Below are 20079 nucleotides of genomic sequence, written 5' to 3'. Positions count from 1 at the left end.
GGGTGGGGGGTTATCGTAACGTGAAGTATGCGTTTTTCAGATCTATTGAGAAAACCCAATCCCCGGGGCGAATGTGCGCGAGGATTTGTTTCACCGTCAGCACCTTGAAACGAGCGTGTCATAAGTGCTTTGTTCAGATGCCTGGAAAATGGGCCTGAGACCGCCACCCATTTTTGGCATGAGGAATTAGCGACAGTAAAAACCTGACTCGCTAGCGTCGGGTGTACTGTTTTCGCCGCTCTCTCCTTTAACAGTCTCAATGCCTCAGCGAGAAGCACGTGACTGACACTGCTTCTTACAGAGGGCTCGACCACGGCTTGAATCGCGGGGTCTGCGAACAAAACTGTAGCGAGAACCTCGTTTTATATGTTCAACACCCAATATTATATACCAGGAATGGCCTGCCAGGCCTGGGCTCGTAAAGCCAGGGGTTGAATTAGATTCGGGGGCTGGCCGCTTAGTAATAGGGGCCTGTTAGCCGGGTTGCTTGTGCTGTAACACTGCTTGTAACACTGTGGGGATAGTGTTAGTTTTGGCGGTGCAGGCTTTGCAGTGGGCGCACGCCTCACATTTATATTGTGTGTGCGAGAGTGAACTTTGTGAAAAGTGCTTGGGTGCAGGAGTGCAGACTGTAAAGTGGGCACATTTCCTACATAGAAAGCTCTTTTGTGTGTAGTGTAAACAATGTGCAGTGGCGCACAACCTACGTAGAATACCCACGGTGCAAACCAGTGAGCAAATCCACAGGGGTAAACGCACACAGCATAGTGTGCAGACGAGCGTGTTTAACACAGGCTAGTTGACTGCAATATTTCATCTCCAGTCACTTAACTTAAGGGAACTGGGAGAATGTAAGGAAGTGCGGGTGGTATGTGAGCCATTCCACAATGCCGTTATGCTCTAGTCTAGACTGAAAGCGCGCATGCAGACAAGCGTGTTTGACCACAGGCTAGTTGACTGCAATAAGGCTAGTTGACTTTATATGGTGTAATCCGGCCGCGGCGGGATTTATTTGTGATTTTGTGAGGCTGAATTAACAGTGCTTATGTAGGGGTGCACACTGTGTAGTGGACACTTTGTCTACAGTGTAAAAACCTTTCCAGCCGCCTGAATAAAGGGGACTGGAAGTGATAGAGTGAAAAAAGGGCTTAGCTTGGCAGCCATTTTCCGACGCCCTTATGCTCTGACAGTGAGCGCGTGCTATGACGTAAGCCGCGCTCTAGTCAGCAACGTGCTGTGGAAGGGGCGCGCGCTATCATGACAAGGCAGCCATTACAACTTCCTTGGCAGTAAGCGCGCGCTGCAGCGACATTGTTCTTGACATACCCAACACCCCGAGCTCGCTCGTCTAACTTACTCTAGTATTCTCTGTCCGCAGCGCTTCAGCACGGCGGCGGTAGAATGAGCACGGCGAGAGCTTCGGCTCGAGTTTGTTTATTCACTCTAGTATTCTATGTCCGCGGCGATAGAGCGACAGGACGAGAGAATTGGAAGCGTGAGGTAAAACTCTGTCCGCGGCGCTTCTAGCACGGCGAGAGCTTCGGCTCGAGTTTGTTTATTCACTCTAGTATTCTCTGTCCGCGGCGATAGAGCGACAGGACGAGAGAATTGGAAGCGTGAGGTAAAACTCTGTCCGCGGCGCTTCTAGCACGGCGAGAGCTTCGGCTCGAGTTCGCCTATTCACTCTAGTATTCTCTGTCCGCGGCTGTAGCGCGACGGAATGAGAGAAGAGTGGGAACAACTCTGTGGCAGCGGCGGAAGAAGAGCCGCGGCGGCGGCAGAGTGAAGAGAGCTTCGGCTTGAGTGTGCTCATGTCCTCTAACATTCTCTCTTTCCGCGGCGCTATTCAGCGCGACGGGACGAGAGCAGAGGGAGAGTGAGAAGCGCCGCGGCGGAACGAGAGAGTCCTCGAGTAGAACAAGCCTGTAAGCTCTAGAAGTGGCGTTGCAGCGGCAACACACACACAAACACATATAACACTCAACATAGACACAGTTTAAAGGATATATAACGCCGGATGGCGTAGCTGGAACGGCAGAGAAGGCGGAGAGGGAGTCCGTCGTCCTCAGCTGCAGGTTCCGCTGGTGCCTTTTCAACGGCGGTGCTTCTTCCGGAGACCAGCGAAGGTATCGCTGAAGGAGATAAAATCTGACACCTATGGCGAATTAGGGTCTTATATAGCCTCCTGTATGCAAATATAAGCACCTTTTTCGGCGGGCTTCTGGAACGCCCCCCATTGGTTCGTTCCTCTCAGCCGCCTCACCATAGGTTCCTGCAGTTGCCGCAGCCCGGCCAATCAGAGCGCTCCTCGCGCTGGGCTATGGCCGTGCAGCTCACTGCGCTTTACATAGATACCTTTATTAAAAGTTTTGCTTCACATTCTCGAGAAAAGGAGTTTTTCCCATACGTAATACGAGGAACCTCTCTCGGAAGGGAACTGTCAGTTTCTCCTTTCATTTTTGGCACGCCATAACCACTAGGAGGCACTTCACACATACTTGTCAGATGATTTTCAAAGCTTTGTTGGCAACAGATATACTTCACTAAGCCAGAAAAGGTGATTCTGCACAGATTATCTTTACCAAGATATATAAATATTACAATATTTTATATTTGATCCAACCGCTACACTTTCATCCATGGTCCTGCATACATTCAAAATATATTATTTACTAATACTTGCAGTTATAAAGTTACCATCAAAAGAAATATAGATAACTGAAACCTGTCGCAGCCATCAAAAGCACTGTTTGGAGATTACAAAATTCTCCACTGGCCATACGGATGTGAGTTTTGTTAGCACTTAAATCATTTACATTCTCAGTAAAGCTCATCATCTTCAATGTCTGTTAGCTTTGATATCTTATGAAGATAATAATAGTAAGATATATATCTTTGAATTTGCATACAAGTAAAAAAAAAGTCATGCTATTATAGTAATGCAGACTATGCATAAGAGGTATTTGCTGTACTGTTAAAATCAGACACTAGCCTAACAACATATTATTATGTCTGCAGCAAGAATAAAAGCACCTGGAGTTCAATCAGTGCATCGAGGTGAAACCTTTCAGTAGCTTGTTGTAGTCTACTCTGGGATTTTTTACAACACGGATCAAAGTGCAAAACAATTTAGACAGCGTAGTTGGGCCCTGTCATGTGGTTTTGTATGTGTGAGACCATCAGACACTTCCTTTAGTTAATGTGTCACTACAGCACAGATGAAATAGGACAACTGGCAAAAGAAAGTAAAAGGTTTGTGCTGCTGGGTGAGAATGTTTGGGGGGCATCTCGTCTCACTGTAATCTGAGAACGTGAACGAGTGAACTTTGGATCTCTCAGGCGTTGCCCTATAAGTCTGCTTTAGTATTGTCACCTGAGTTGCCATACAGGTCTGGTTAGTAACCGTGGTGATGGTGAATAATTGAGAGGGTAAGACCAGACAAACACACAGTGTTTCAGGAAGAGAGACAAATGGATAGAGAGAAAATACCTTTCCAGAGACATTTACATTTACACTAAATTGCTTAACATATTGAATAGTTGTTGATAATTGGCTACACCCACATTAGCACTCACATTGAGTCATGGAGGACGACGTAGATGAAGCGAATTGGACTTTCACTAACATCTCACTAGAAGATGATTCAGGTAAGACTCCATGTCTTGTATTCAACCCTGATCTGAAACTTTTTTTCTTTTTTTCTTTGAGGAGCCAAATCAGTTATGGAACTATATGCACAGGTGCACTTTATATTAAATGTCTTTGCTATGTACTAACATTTAAATCAATCATTGATACAATGCACTTATTGTGTAAATACATGCTTTACATTGCAAGTAATATTGACATATTGTATAATCATTTTTCACTTTTAATATTTTTAAATGTGATTTATTCCACTCTTACCCAGTCTTCAGTCATCACATGATGATGATTTGGTACTCAAGAAACATTTCTTCTGTTGTACAGTTTTTGCTGCTTAATATGTTTGTGGAAATCATAATACCATGTACCGGTTATGTTCAGTTTTTATTGTCAATGTGTTTGGTTTTTCCTGTCCGCCTGCTCATGTGTTGGTCTCCTTGGTTGATAATGAAGTGGATTACTCTGTGTATTTAAACCCTTAGTTCTGTCTGATCATTGTTCCGTTTTGTTAGCGTTTAATGTGGTTGTCTATTATATCTCCTGAGATTTCTTTTTCCAGTTCCAAATGCTCTCAGCAGGAACAACGTAACTTGAGGACCACACCAAGGAATTATTAGTCATGGCGTGCCTTACTAACTTTCCAGACAGCACTCTGTGTGTGTTTTTCAGGACCAGCCTAAAAAAGCACACAAAGGCACGCCTGCATGGTCATAGTCCTTGGGGAAATTTTGCAAATTTTTGGAGTGGGTGCTGGTGAACAACAGTTCAGCTTTCACTACCTGCCCCAATGAGGAGGACATCACCAGCCTGTCTCTGCATCTAGAGCCCAGTCAGCCGCCTCCAAATTCTACATGGAGCATACACTAGAGGCCACCACAGACACACTTCAGCTCTGCTGCATATTTTGAATGATTATGATAATGTAATATTGGACCTAAGGGTGGGGCGCAGAGTTGAATTGGTTATAACTAAGACTGTGCCAATCATCGCCCCAGAGCCTGAGCCCAATAGTATATCTGACCAGGTGCATGAGCTAGCTAAACTATCGGTCACTGTGGGTGGTCTTGTGGAGTTTTAAGGCATGGAGTGGAGCCATGGCCATGCTCCTTTCACTGAGGGTGAGCTGCAGCTGGCCTCTGCATTTTATGAGAAATTGGAAGTTAATATTGCCCTGTCTCCTGTCTCCTGTCTCCGCTGGCCACATTCAGATCAAAATCTCTTGTCTTTGCTGGCCTCGTCCAGCTCCTAGTCTCCTGTGTCTCCAATGACCCCCCCTCCAGCCTCCCTCTCCCCCTCTTCCTATAACAGCCAGTTCCTCGGCCTCCATTCTTCTGTGTGGAAATGCCTCAGGTCTTCCTGTCTCCAGCTCTGCCTTGTCAAGAGGATCTGCCCTGGCTTCACCTCCAGCTGTTGATCCCGTCACTCCACCTCTGATCGCCGACCTGTTGGCTCCGCCCTATATGGGCTCCACCTGGGACCATCGCCCCTTATGGATCCACCTTGAACTAGTTGTTTTCAAACAGGCATCATCTTTCCTCTCACAGAATAGCCAACTGGACATAAACCAGTCTGGCTTCAAGAAAGGCCATTCAACCGAAACTGCATTACTGTCAGTCATTGAAGCCCTGCAAAAAAAGCGGATTCCAAATTATCAGTTCTCATTCTCCTGGAGCGATCTGCTGCCGTTGACACTGTGAATCAGATCAGATCTTTCTGTCCACCCTTTCACCATTGCAGGCATCATGCCACTTCACTGGTTTGAATCTCACAGGTCTTATGGTTGCATGTAGTGGGGAGGTATCCAAAGCTCATCAACTAATCACAGGGGTTCCTCAGGGTTTAGTTCTTGGACCCCTCCTCTTCTCCATATACACTACATCACTGGGACCCATTATGGAGGTGCATGGTTTCTCTTACCATTGCTATGCTTATGACAAACCGCTCTGCCTTTCATTTCCTTAGATGATCCCACAATAGCTGCACGAATCTCAAGCTGTTTGGCGGACATCTCGGCATGAATGTAAAAAACCTCACCTGCTGCTCAGCCTGGCAAAGACTGAGCTTCTTGTCTTAACTGCCAATCCGTCTCTACAGCACAATAACCCAATCAAGGTCAGCTAGAAACCTTGAAATAATCTTCAAGGACCAACTAACCTTCGAAAACCAAATTTGCAAAGATTTCTCAGTCATGCAGGTTTACGCTACACATCAAGAAGATCTGGCCTTTCCTACCTGAGCATGCAACACCACTTTTGTCCAGGCCCTGTTTATTTCTAGGCTGGATTACTGTAATGCTCTTCTGGCAGGTCTTTCATTGTGTGCATTCAAACCCCTACAAAAAAATTCTGAAAGTCTTCAATATGGCCAAAAGGGCCCATGACACACGTCTCTTAATTTCTCTGCACTCTACACCATTGATGCTTGCTTACAGATCTACCACAGGCTCAGCACTGAAAATACTACTTCCACTCGCTCTTAAGGCTACAACATACTCCGCAAGAACAGAGAAAAAAGTTCTCGCTCCCAGGGCTGCGAGAACAAAATTATGTAATTTTGTTCTCGCAGCCCTGGTTTAGGAGTTCTCGTAGCTTGTTCTCAACACATCGCCTGAGCAGAACTTTTTTCTTGTGGGTGTTCGAGAATATTGTGTGATTCGTCATACATTTAAAGTGGGCGGGGTTAATGCAGAGAAACGCAGATGTTCGGCACCTACTTTTCTCATGAAGTATTGAATGTAATGGCCTGAATAAACTTTGCTCTTGTTCTTGCCACCTTAAGAAAACGAACAAATTTCTTTGTTCTTGCAGAGTATGTCCCAAGCTTTACAAGTTTACATCCCTACCAGCAGCCTATCTGTACATCAGTGATGGCTAGAGGTACCATCACAGAGAGGTACCATCACAGAGAGGCGCAACACTTCTCTTCAGAACATTTTCATTCACTGTTCCTTGCTAGTGGAATGATCTTCCTTCATCCGGAATGCAGAATCTCTGTCAACATTCAGAACTGAAAACTCATCTCTTCTGTGAGCACTTAACTAAAAAAAATAAATGAAACATTTCCACAAAACATTAAGAAACATTGAGAAACAGTTTTCAACATTAATAAGAATCATAATTGATAATTGAGCACCAATAATATTATGTACTGCCTTTGAGTGTAATCCATAATCATAATCCATAAAACAGACATAAGGTCAAAAGCACAAGGAAACCATCCAGATAATAACAATAGTCTAAGGTACAAAGAAATCCAGGGAGACAGGCAGAAGATCAAGACAATGACAAAAAAAACCCAGAAACATAAACAAGACTTTGCCAGGAGGAGTGAATGAACACACAGGGTTTAAATAGGCGAATAAGATGATAAACAGCTGGTAGTAATCAGAACATGAAAAGGCCATGAAATGATAATGGTAAATGTAGTTCATGAAGCAGTAAAAGAGACCGGAGTAGTGTCCACTGGTGGCTCTCATACGCACTCCAGCTGGCAGGCATGAGTCGCATGACAAATATAAGCATATCAGAATGATTTCTGATGGACCATTTGACACTGAAGACTGAAGTAAAGTAATGCTGAAAATACAGCTTTACCATCACTGGAATAAATTACATTTTAAAATAGAAATCAGTCATTTTAAATAGCAATAATTTTTCACAATTTTACTTGTTTTAAACTTTTTTTTTTACTGAATTTCTTATCAAATAAATACAGCCTTCATAATAATAATAATAATAGATTTTATTTATAATGCACTTTTCATTCCGAAGAATCTCAAAGTGCAACAAGGGGGGGGGGGGGGGGGGGGGGGTTGGGGGACAACAAAAAATGAATAACAAGTAAAAATATAGAGCATAGGTGACTAATTTCAAAAACATTTAAAAAAAATTCATGATTCTAAACTACTTTTTCCCCCAGTAGTGAATGTTCTAAACTGCCACGATCATGTTCTTTGTCTTAGTTCTAGTCATTAATTTCTTGCCATAATCCCTGATTAATCACGCATGTCCCCTGTTCCGTTGATTACCTTAATTCTCTGTGTATTTAAGTCTTCTTCTCTGTTCTTCATAATGTGTTAAGGTTACATTTGGCTTGTGTAGTAGGCTATGATTTCACTATGTGTTCATTCTTTCAACTTATTGTTCATTCTGCGTTTCGCATTGTCTGTGGAATGATCATACAAGTCAACCAATGGCAAAAACATATGCATGCAATTAATTTCTGTAGTTACATCTATAATTAGACTATTTATCCTACCCCTTACCCACCCTTAAACCTAACCATACCATAACATCAAACCGGTCACTAACCTTTCATTCCATCTCAATAGCAGCAAAAGGTTTTGCAGTATAACATGATAACATGATGAATGCAATAAGTATAGGTAGAAGTGATATTTCTGATGTAAGTATACAGGCCTATAGTTAAAGACAAAGTGTGACCTGAATGATTGAACTTAAGTGATGCTTTATTATTGCAGTAATATAAATAATTCGGCGTTTTAATGCTTTAGTGCTGTGCAGCATATAGTTTTCTTGTCCAAATACAGGAATGAATGGCGAGGCCTTGAGTCAAGACGTCAGAAACCTCACTTGCCATAAGGGGCAGTACAGTGCATGTGTGTGTAGAGGCTGGCTAACACATACAGTGAGCATGTGAATGAAGCGATTGTCAGAGCATTAAGAACCAAGGCTGCATATTACAGATGACTCGTCTACTCTTAGTGATAATTTTTAAAAGGGATGGCTGACCAAAAAAGAAAGGTCCTTACTCACACTCGTCGTTCAAAACCTATATTTTTTCTTCTTCTTCTGTGGTAGCTTACACAATTAAAAGGAGATGTTGGGAAGATGAGACTAAAGTTGTCACGTTGTCTGTTTAAGCTTTTGAACATTTTAATTTCCCGTTTCTCATACAGATTTAATGTAGGCCTAACGTATCCTTTTGTGACAAAATGTCCCAATAGCAGAGCAAATTGTCAAACTGGGGTAAGTTATGGAATCTGTCATTAAACAATGGAGCAGTGGTTTTACTGTGTTCACTTGCCAAGGGAGAACACAGTTCTAACTATTGAAAATTGTTCTAATGAGACCAAATGTTTACTCTGGTGCATAATGCATTCAAATACTATTAATAATAATAATAGAGTGCAGTATACGCAGTGAGTTGCATGCTGGCGTTGCACAGCCTCGTTGAGTTGTCTCCCTCTGTCGGTATTTCTCTGAATGTGAAAAGGAAAAAGACAGGAGTGATGAGGTAACGTTAACGGACGGTCTGACTCTGAACCATTATCTTGACATCTGATTTGGAGGCGATTATTTTTCATCATCTTTCTTAACGCTGCGTGTTTTAGTCTTATATCAGGTAGGACTGTAAGGGCTTCACTATCACATGCGATCACGCTTATTACGTCTGAGCATAGTTTCATATTCTAAAGGCTCTTTTACCAAGTTTATTTATTGCTAATTATTTTAAATGAATTTGGTTACTGGCCTTTTAAAGCCGTTTTTCCTCACGAGTCTTTTAGCACCCAGGGTGCAGAGGCCTTTAATGTAACGTTATGATAACGACTGGAGAGACGGAGAGTGGAGAGTTTTAGACGTGGCATGAGTTAAAACTTTATAAAACCAGAGTAATAATATTATGTCTCGAGTACTAATAACTACACTTACACTAAGCATGCCATGTAAATTTCAGTGATCTTCGCTTTCTGTGAACAATTTATTTATGTCAAGCGATGGATTGTTATGTTGTTAGCCAAAAGCTAACTTTAGCCAACTGTTTATTGATGCGCTTGGATTTTGACACCGCTCAGTTTGTATTGTTCACTTGATTTTTAAAGAATACCATAAAATTACTCTTAAACATGTCCCAAAACATCAGCACACGTTTGTATTTATATTAGTATATTTTATTTCACATCGATATATCTCTTACAGCTGACGGAGAACCTAAAATCCAGCGCTTCATACCGGAGGACAGCACCATGAACTGTGAGATTGATGGTAACGTAAATATCACCCAGAATTTATTATAATTATTTTATATTGTGTTGTTAAAATGCATGTCCGCTTCAGTTTAAATTGTTTCAGATGTTTGTGTGCACCTTTTCAGGAGATATGGAGAATCAGGTTGAACAGGAGGAGAAGACGAGACTCATAAACCAAGTGTTGGAGCTTCAGCACACACTTGAAGGTATAAAAGCATATTTTGTTCCTGTATCTTGCCGCCGTTTTGTTTTGTTACTCAATATACACCCTTCATGTTGCTGTTTTTCCTCTAGTTTAACCAGACTCCACTGATCCACTCAGGCACTTATAGGCTGCCAGAAAAAAAAGCTAAGTGATGCACTCTAATGCTTTCTGTATGTCTTCATTAGATCTCTCTGCACGTGTGGACGCCGTAAAGGAGGAGAACCTTAAGCTAAAATCGGAGAACCAGGTTCTTGGGCAGTACATAGAGAACCTCATGTCCGCCTCCAGCGTGTTTCAGACCACCGAAACCAAAAGCAAACGAAAATAAGTGACCATGTTGATCACGTCAGCTTAATTCAGCTCCTCTCTTCCCAGCATTCAAACAACTAGCCCGTACATAAGCCATTGTTTGTTTTATATTTATTTTGTTGTATAAAATATACTGATGCATCTCTCAGCATGAATTGATTGGGTAATACTTGAATAGACTGAGCTGCTGCCTCTTCCTGTCAGCTAACTGTGTTAAAATACCTAAAAGGATGCACGATGCATTTAGTGATCTGATAAGTACAGAGCTGGTGTAATACCACCTCTTCTGTATAATTCACTTAGCAGGTACACAACCAATCTAAGACCCTCTTTTTGACTTCACCCTTTTAAGTACAATAAAGCCAAAGTCTGGTGTTGAGGTCTTTTGAAAATATCTTTTGAGCAGTTTTGGCTTTTCACTACTAACATAGCCATTTACACAATGCATATTAAAAGCAAGTTGACTGTAAAGATATGTTAAATGGAAAGTGCATGACATCGCATAACTCTAAACTAAATTGCATGATTTAAAAGGCTGGAAATGGATATCCAAAACCAGTCCTCCCTCAAGTTATTTTTCTTAAATCAAGGTCTACATTCCCACATCATTTTAATGATAGTTGCTCAGTTTGTACAGAACATATGCAATTTGAATTCTGCCATATATAAAATCTGGTCCCTGAACCATACTCTCGAGGACAATAAAGTAAAGTTACAGGCCTTGAGTCACTGAATAACATTTACTCATTTCATGCTTTGATTTATCTTAAAAGATCTGAGTAGTACTCAGACCTGACATCTTTTGAGTAGGATCAATAGATCAATGTTAACTGCAGCATTTTGTAGAATTCACTCTTCATGGTTACGTCCTTTGGATCAACTGAAAATGGATGAAATAGATGGATTTTAGCTTTTACTGCTTTCAGAGGCTGAAGTGAGGTTGCTGAGTGATATTGATCCGATTGCTTGCGCGAGCGACATTTATAAGTCTGGATGCTCTGCTCTTTGCTCAGAGTTTACTGATGTGAAAGTTCTCCTGGTATGAATTATTGACATGACACTGAAGGATCTGCCACAACACTACATACTCACTCTGTTTAATATTTCTTTTGTGAAAATGTTCATTTATGTAATTTATACCTGCCTGTTCTTAAAGTGTACATTTTATTTTGTAACTTATGCCTTTAATAAAATTATTTGCCTTTGCACAAACGAGTACACGCTTCCAGGTTGAAGTCATGGCAATAGTGTGCAGATGTTTATAGTAAATATTTATTTCCAAGAGCAATGAACAGTTTGCAAACATGTAAACAAAAGGCTGTCCTTGTAAGGCTGAACACACAACCTAAAAAAAAAGCAACAAAAAAAACCCAAAAACTGTTCATCACTTGAAAAACAACCTGTCAGTTTCCAAAGCTCTATGGTTTCATAGACGGCGGTCAGTCTGATGTCAGTGGGAGTGTTTTCAGTGTGCTTATGACTGGCTCTGCGATTAAAGAGTGTCAGTGACAACAACTGTGCTCAATGACTTTCTTTGATGCCAAAATAGCAATACTGATCTTTGTTCCTATAGCACTCTGATGACCTAGCTGTTTAGTGGAGACGGCCCTTGGTCTCGTGGAGCTCTTCCCCATAGCCTGCAAACTAAGGTAATGACAGTAGAATGCGAGATTAAAAAGTTCTATGCCTAAGTTCAAACGCATCAGATACAAACAATAAATACGATCAGCGTTTTGATCATGTTAAAAAGCTCATAACTTAAAAACTCACAAAGAACCGACCCCTTTTTTAATAACTTAACAAACTGAAACATTGAGGTGATCATAAACGAATTAATCTTTCTAAGATCTCCATTGTACATTTCCCTTCACAGTATTCAGACCTTCATCACTAGCAGGGAAACACTGGCCCAGTAAAACGTCTTGAATTCTAATCTATAAAGAAAAAATAGGAAAAAAAACTTGGAGATAAAACTCAGCAGGTCTGACTTTTTGTATCTAAATCCAAATCCCAATGGTAACTGATAAGAACTAAGCGGAAGACTGAAAGAGGTGAGGCGAGGTTTAGTCGGATGAAGGATGACCTCTTCGGGAGAGCGGCTAGGTTTGCCGTTTTTTTGCATGCTAAAGGGCTTAAGCCGAAAGCATGCAGCAAAAAGAGGCAAAGGACTGAGAGAAGGGAGGAAGAATTGTGGGGATAATGTTGTTCTTCAGTCCTTCCGTACTCTTCTCTTTCTCACAGCTTTAGGTTCTTCTCCTGTGCTCTGAAGTTCCTCATCGGCGTCCTTCATCTGCAAAGACCCAAAATGGTCAGTCTAACAATCAGTGGATCTAGATTATCAGTACACACTGACTTAAAAACCTCAACAACAAAAAAAGGCACAATGATTAAAGGGTTAGTTCACCCAAAAAAGAAAATTCTGTGATTAATTACTTACCCTAATGTTGTTCGACACTCATAAGGACTTTGTTTATTTTCAGACACAAATGAAGATATTTTTGTTGAAATCCGATGGGTCAGAAAGGCCTTCATTGACACCAATGTCATTTCCTCTCTCAAGACCCATAAAAGGCACTAAAGACGTCGTTACAAAGTCTATCACTACAGTGGCTCACAATAATTGAAGCAACAAGAATAGTTTTTGTGTGCAAAAAAAAACACAAAATAACGACATAACGATAGTGATGTGCCGATTTCAAAACAAAGCTTCGAACTGTTTTGAATCAGTGTATCGATTCATGATTCGGATCATGTGTCAAACTAGCCTAGAAATCTAGACGCACCCTAGCGGCAGCAAATTTAATTTGCCCGCAAGTTTCGTCTAGGAACTCTCAATACCATTCTGAGCTGTGTTCCTCAAAATCTGGACGGCCCAATCACATCATGTATAGAGTCGGCGGGCGGGGCTGTAATGACGACGGCCGAGTTGCACTTGCGTGCTTCTAGTAAACACAGAAACTGGCGAACTGCGGTCTTTCGAATCAGCTTTGACCGCGACTCTGGAAGACTTGGAGTTAAGCTTTTCTCTGAGAAAAGAACAAAGAGCGGCACTGAAGTCATTCTTAAAAAGGGAAGATGTGTTCGTAGTTTAGCCGACCGGATACGGCGAATGTTTAATCAGTCAGCGATCTCTGCTTCACCTTCGTTGCTCTGGTTGGTTGTAGCGCTATCCTATCGCTTGCAGAGGGAGTTTGAAAGACAACCATTTATCCCACCCCTCGGATTGAGCCCTGTCTATGGTGAGTTTGCAGACCAAACATCTTGATGTGGGTCTGGCTTGTCAGGCTAGTGTCAAACCGCAAAACTGATGAATCACATGACTTTGGCAATCCAAATCATAAAATGAATTGTTTTGAAATCGGCCCATCACTATATGTCGTTATTTTTTTTTGCTCACAAAAACTATTCTTGTCTCTTCATAAAATTATTTTAGAGCCACTGTAGTGAGATGGACTTTGTCACATCTTTAGTGCCTTTTATGGGTCATGAGAGAGGATGTGACATTGGTGTCAATGAAGGCTTTTCTGAGCCATTGGATTTCAACAAAAATATCTTCATTTGTGTCTGAAGATGAACAAAGGTCTTACGGGTGTCGAATGACATGAAGGTAAGTAATTAATGACAATTTTCATTTTTGGGTGAACTATACCTTTAAAGTTAGTATAATAGAATCAATGTGACCATAATGTTTCCAGCAGTTTCTTTCTAACCATGTTATTGATTTCAGATTTGCACGCTTTTAAATGTCACATAAAACAAACTATGATTGACCAATTTACTTTATCAGTCAAACAGTCTGCATACTATTGATATTCATGATGCGGAAAACAGACGAAACGCAATATCCAGCTATAATCCAGCTCACATACAGTTCCTTTAATGTTTTAACCCAAATGGCAAATTATAAGAATGAGAGAATCTGTCAATTAGCAGAATCGGAATCGCTAAAACTCAAACAATACCCAGCCCTAAGTCATTACTTTAAATAACTGGTAAAGCAGAGTTGACTCATGCACAAGAATCCATTTGCCTTCATTTCCATTCATAAGCAAGCATACTATAATAACTCTTATACGCATCATGTTTTCAAGAGCAAATCTGTGTTCTGTGTGATCATCCCTTTACGTCTGTCACTCAGAGGTGAATCAATGTAGTAGACAGATAGTCAAACTAAAGCGCGTCTCACCCAGGTGGATGAAGAAAACGGCTCAGTGTTCAAAGTTCATTTCAGACGATTGACATCACAGAGTTGACCGGTATTTTGGTATTGATGTGTGAATGGTATCTTACCAGTAAAAAGATGGAACAGAACATTTTCATAGGACCCTACTCTTTTGGTAAGAATGGGAGGATCATAAGTCTGGCTACAGAAGACTGAACGACAATGCAAACTTGCTTACTTCATCCTCTGAGGCGGTGTCATTTGGCTTACTGGCCTCTTCCTCATCCTCTGTATCCCCGCCATCTTCTCCAATGTCCTTATCCATCCTGTCCCCATTCTCACCCACTGGTAAGGAAATAACAAATTATGAATAACAGCTACACAGGAAAAGTATTTAAATGGTAAACAAGGATACATTTCACAAACCATTGGCTTTAGTAGCCTCCTCTACTTTATCTTCATCTTTCCCTTTTGCCTCCTCCTTTTCTTCCTCCTCTTCCTCCTCCTCCTCTTCTTCTTCTTCTTCTTCTTCTTCTACCTCCTCCGGTTCTGCTTTGGGCTGATCAATTTTCTTGTATACATAGTCATCATCCGACTTCTGCAATATACATATAAATGTGGAAGTTGAGAATATTCAAGAAGCAGTTGGCCAAGTCCTCTTCACCACGAAAGGCACGCTCAATGTGCTCACACTAAAAGAGGCAGGAAGAAGACATGCACCATCCTGTCTGTCATCAAACATATCTGTTGACAAACCTGTAGAACGCACCAGGGCTGGTCACTGGTAGTTTGTTGCTATGCTACCAATGATAAATACTCATTAAGAGGATTTTGTGCTCGCAAACTAATCCTAAACGCCATACTCTTTAGCAATATATCAATTGAGTTAGTGTAGTAAACCAGATTCAGCTGTATTGTTTATGTTTCAAGTGGTTTATGTGGATCTCGTCACATGGCAAACACACAAAAAATGACGAATTTGAGTTAAGTTTCTCAGAAGGACCTATATGTGAACTTGAGTATGACAGTAAAGCCATATATATGTATACTATTATCATACTGAACTGACTGACAGCTTCAATGATTATAAAAGAATCGATCTTTACTTGACTTTAGGGCTTCCTACTTTTTTCCATACATTATGGAGTAGAAATGGCTAATAATAAGAGTTCCTCTGCCACCATCTACTGGTTATAGTGGTAATGTCAGATGTTTTTAAAATAAAAGTGTTTGTTAGGCCAAAAACTATTAGATTTACAAATCATCACTTTAAAAATAGCATTAATATATTTAGAATTGTATAATTTTTTTAATTAATTTTGTGCCACAATACCATGGTTACAGTTAGCATTGCTACATTAAATCCATGCTGAATGTTGGTCATTTGTGAATTGAAAAGCCTTCTATAACTTGTACGTTAATGGCACAATGTTTCTCCTGGTTTTAATGTCATTGCTGTTTGTTCTGATATCTGTGGTTTATAGCAGACTTCTGTGCCGAATTTAAATGCTTCCCACTAGAAGCTGCAATGTTATTAATGCAGTGGCAAATTCAAACACTTTTTCACTGAATGTCCTAGCGCTGTGTAGTAACACTGTCATGTGTTTAAGATTGGCCTGCGAGTAAATCTGTCTAGGCCCACACATCTCAAACAAGTAGTTTTGTTTTTGTTTGCAGTTTCTCATAAACAACACAATAGGCAGCTCAGCTCAGTTGGGCAACTAGGTGGTAGAACCATTGCGACCTCTAACAAAATTTTGTACCGGGTCGCAGTCTGGAGCCCTGCGTTATCTGCTTTACATATAGTAGTATGAGACATAATCCTGTCATTGTGATCAAAACAGGTTATGTAATGAATTATGTTATACACACACGCACGCACGCACGCACACACGCACGCACGCACGCACACACAACACTGACTGTGTCTGCTATATCAAGTGCTTCCTTTTGCATTCAGTAGGATCGCCTCTGAGGTTAGGCCTTACCTTTGGCCAACAGAAAAGAACAGCCAGTCCAATAGGCAAACCAACTGTAAGGATGTAAACCACCCACAGCCAGGGCCTCTCTTCTGCAGCCAGTGCCAACTGACTCAACACTCCAGGCTAAGACAGAAAAAAGGCGGACAACACAGTGAGAACGTCAACCAAACTCAAGCCCAATGAGCAATAATTACCAGAGCAAAGCTTATGGGAGAGGCAGATGCATACCTCATTGGCACTAGCCACCAGTTTTTTGAGTCCCCAGCTGTCTGCAGCCCAGCGATCTGCCACTTCCTTCTCTGCGGTGACAATGAAATTGTCAAAGTAAATGTCAGAAGTCATAGACCACAGCTCCAGACCTACAGCTCTGAATGGTTCCATCCTAAACGGGTGAAGATCTTCAAAGTAGTCAGGGTTTGCAATCTTCCGTGGACTCCACACACCCTGTTAACAAATACACAAAGTCGTTGAATATAAATTAACATTTTTACTACTAAAGATCAGTGGTTATTCAGCGCACAGACACTTTTCAGTGCCATTGGTTCCAGAAGTATTTTTCCATACATTTTTCCCATAGGTATTAACATTTTTTTGTTATGAACCCTGAACCAAGCCAACCAGCAGAAAGAACTATATAAATCAACAATCAAGCTCACAATAGGGGCTGTGTTGAAAGGTTGATATGTGTTTGTCGTTAAAATCAATTTCCAGAATTTCAAATCAAATTTAAAAATGTAGTTTTTACTTACGGCATCTGACTGTTACACTCTATTGTATTGTAACTCATTGATTTAAAAATAAATAAAACTACAGTAATATGCAATAGGTTTAACAGAATTTTAAACGACAGGCTGTGTGTCAAATTTGCTTGTGCTGAATAAAATCTGGGAGTTTCAGCAACGTTTCCAGACTCCAGATGTTAGTACCTGGAAGTTAGGGTTGTCTATGAGAGGAGCTTTCCATTTGCCCTTATACTGAGGATTATTGACCATGGGCGACTTCCATTCACCACATCCAGGGGCAGCTGCACATGCTGGATTTGGAACCTGAGAAGCTTCCCATTCTCCATCCATTTCCTCATCCCTGAGAGAGAGAGAGAGAGAGAGAGAGAGAGAGAGAGGAGAGAGGAGAGAGAGAGAGAGAGAGAGAGAGAGAGAGAGAGAGAGAGAGAGAGAGAGAGAAGAGAGAGAGAGAGAGAGAGAGAGAGAGAGAGAGAGAGAGAGAGAGAGAGAGAGAGAGAGAGAGAGAGAGAGAGAGAGCGCTACTGACAACTTGCTATATAAGGAAGAAATACAGCTAAAATGACAGTTTTGCTTATTTGTATAGTGTAATAAATACTACAGATGGCTGTCTGGCCAATTCTATCAGAGAAAGTGAGCATTTTTTGTGTGATATATAATAAAATGTGTGAAATAATTACCTAATAATAATAATAATTTACTTGGGTGCTGCACAAAACTAGCCTAGAAATCTGGACGCACCCTAGCGGCAGCTAATCTAATCTGCCCGTGAGTGGTCGTCTAGCAACTCTCAATACCCATCTGAGCTTTAAACGCCAAGCTCTTGACGGGCCAATCACATTGAGTCGGTGGGTGGGGACCATAATGACGCCAGAGTTGCGCTTGCGTGCTACTAGTAAACACAGGAACTGGCGAACGGCGGTCATTCAAATCAGCTTTGACCGCGACTCCGGAAGACTTGGAGTTAAGCTTTTCTCTTAGAAAAGTACAAAGAACTGCACTGAAGTCATTCTTAAGAAGGGAAGATGTCTTCGGAGTTTTGCCGACCGGATACGGCGAACGTTTAATCTATCAACAAGCTCTGTTTCACCTTCGTTGCTCTGGTTGGTGTAGCGCTATCCTATCGCGTGCAGAGGGAGTTTGAAAGACAACCGTTTATCCCGCCCCTCAGATTGAGCCCTGTCAATGGTGAGTTTCCAGACCAAACATCTTGATGTGGGTCTGGCTTGTCAGGCTATCACAAAACACCATGTCAATGACAACAAGTGACAATGATTGAGATGGCCAATCAAATCAAAGAGGGCAGGACTTTACAGTTCACAGAGGTCATGCTTTAATTTTAAATGTAAAAGAGTCTTGAGATTAAGTGCATGAAGCTAAATGTCATATTTTACAACTGCTACAATAGACAAACAGGAATATCTAGGAATGCAAACTACTCAACATTGGTCAAATTTCTCTATTTTGAATCGATTAATGTAATTTCTAACTGAATGCGACGAGACAAGGAACTTTAAAAGAGCCGTTTTCAGCATATTAGGTATATTGTTAATTTTGTTAATAAAAATAAATAAATTCAAACCCCCCCCAAAAAAAACAAACAAACATTCATTTCTGAGAGATTCATAACCCTCAGTTACCATCCTTGACTCAAGTGTGGGTTGTGGTTAGGAGAGTCATTAGCCTATTAACATAAATACATTATTTGCAAATATTTATTCGTTAGAATTTCTCCTTTTGAAAAAAAAAAAACCTTTACAGAACATGAATTTCAGCTCAACGTTTCTGTTTTAACGGTAAAAAAGTGAGGTAAAATGCAAGCTATATATAGCTTAGCTAAATATGTAATAAACTACCATTAGTAATATCCAGGGATGCAAGCTACTCAGCATTTGTTGAATTTCAGCAGTTTTAATTAAAATATGATACATGTAATGTAATTCCCAACTGAATGTGACAAAACAAGAAACATTAATAAAGCCGTTTTCAGCATATTACGCATACGATTAAGAACGTGTGCACATTGTAAATGTTCAACTTGTGAAAATTCACTTTTAAATTCACTAATAAAAAGATGTATAAAATTAAAATGGGAGTGTTAAAAGTTCTCTGACCTACATATAAATATGGTAAAACATGTGGCGTTGACCTTAATGTGTTTATAGGATGTGGTTAGGAGAGTAATTTATGCTATTAAATTGCCCCATCATGCTATTTTAAAGGGATAGTTCACCCAAAAATTAAAAAACACAAAGACAGATATTCGGAAGAATGTTTGTAATCAAGCAGATCTCGGCAGCCATTGAATAGTGAGAGGAAAAAATATTATGGTAGTCAATGGCTGCCGAGATCTGCTTGGTTACAAACATCCTTCCAAATACCTTCCTTTGTGTTCAGCAGACAAACTATTTTTGTTTTGGAGATCTCCTACAATAGGTTTACATGCATTAAAGGTAAAAAACACTTTAATTTTCTAATAGTATACAATGCACATCACCTCATTTCCGGTCAGAATTCGAAGTATGTATTGATGCACACTCTGACGGCTGATATTGCCCACAACCCATTGCGAGTTGGACGAGGATTCGATTAGAACTACAAACACGGATAAAAAGCGTTAAAAAACTACAAACATGGCGGATGTGCGAGTCCGACGGTTAAGTAGAGAAGTTTAGATAAAGGGGTTTGAGTGACCAATATTTAACCTGACAAAAGTATATTTATACTTTTTATATTTTAATTTATATTTATACAGTGTTGTCCAAATTATATTTCACCTGCAGCAGCATTGTGAACTTTTGTAATGACACGTTTGACACTTTTAAATGCCTCATTATATTTAAACTGCAAACACACAAGGAGAGTCTCTGCATCTCTGCATCTGACGATGCCTTACAGGGCAGTTAAACGGTGTCGATATGCTCGTAACTAAGCGACAGAGTCCGTTAAAGATGACAAAGTAGTATGTCCCTAAGCTTGCATAATTTTCTGCAACACACTCAAAAGTATATACTTTTTCTTCACAAAACGAGTACATACTTTTAGC

At 40.7% G+C, this 20079-nt stretch overlaps 2 protein-coding genes across 6 annotated transcripts in view; one reads left to right on the top strand and one right to left on the bottom strand.

The window, feature by feature from the left end:
- Positions 1–3419: 3419 nt before the first annotated feature.
- On the top strand, positions 3420–11664 carry scoca (short coiled-coil protein a). Of its 4 annotated transcripts, none has more exons than XM_067441270.1 (4): positions 3420–3648; positions 9586–9651; positions 9761–9841; positions 10026–11664. In XM_067441270.1, the coding sequence occupies exons 1-4, from the start codon at positions 3585–3587 to the stop codon at positions 10166–10168; spliced, it is 354 nt and encodes a 117-aa protein (XP_067297371.1). In that variant the 5' UTR covers positions 3420–3584; the 3' UTR covers positions 10169–11664. The 4 variants fall into 4 exon arrangements, with proteins under 4 accessions (XP_067297371.1, XP_067297374.1, XP_067297372.1 ...); XM_067441273.1 differs by lacking the exon at positions 3420–3648 and adding an exon at positions 8817–8902; XM_067441271.1 differs by lacking the exon at positions 3420–3648 and adding an exon at positions 8852–9010.
- clgn (calmegin) overlaps positions 11380–20079 on the bottom strand; it is a 22677-nt gene continuing 13977 nt past the window's right edge. For both annotated transcript variants that reach the window (XM_067441268.1, XM_067441269.1), the window contains exons 10-15: positions 17220–17376; positions 16522–16737; positions 16300–16416; positions 14738–14909; positions 14550–14656; positions 11380–12439 (exon numbers count right to left, since the gene is read on the bottom strand). In XM_067441268.1, coding sequence (XP_067297369.1) covers positions 12359–12439; positions 14550–14656; positions 14738–14909; positions 16300–16416; positions 16522–16737; positions 17220–17376 — 850 coding nt within the window. In that variant the 3' untranslated portion in view covers positions 11380–12358. The remainder of the gene's footprint in view (positions 12440–14549; positions 14657–14737; positions 14910–16299; positions 16417–16521; positions 16738–17219; positions 17377–20079) is intronic.

The sequence above is a fragment of the Pseudorasbora parva genome, chromosome 4, assembly GCF_024679245.1.
Source record: "Pseudorasbora parva isolate DD20220531a chromosome 4, ASM2467924v1, whole genome shotgun sequence".
In the NCBI taxonomy this organism is placed as follows: Eukaryota; Metazoa; Chordata; class Actinopteri; order Cypriniformes; family Gobionidae; genus Pseudorasbora; species Pseudorasbora parva.
Note: the sequence above shows the minus strand (reverse complement) of the source record. Positions and strands in the feature narration are given on the sequence as shown.

What these genes read in the sequence shown, in the direction of transcription:
- scoca (XM_067441270.1), top strand. Translation starts at nt 3,585, where the DNA reads ATGGAGGACGACGTAGATGAAGCGAATTGGACTTTCACTAACATCTCA. An exon ending in CTCACTAGAAGATGATTCAG is followed by an intron (nt 3,649 to 9,585) that starts GTAAGACTCCAT and finishes TATCTCTTACAG; the next exon opens with CTGACGGAGAACCTAAAATC. An exon ending in GCTTCAGCACACACTTGAAG is followed by an intron (nt 9,842 to 10,025) that starts GTATAAAAGCAT and finishes TGTCTTCATTAG; the next exon opens with ATCTCTCTGCACGTGTGGAC.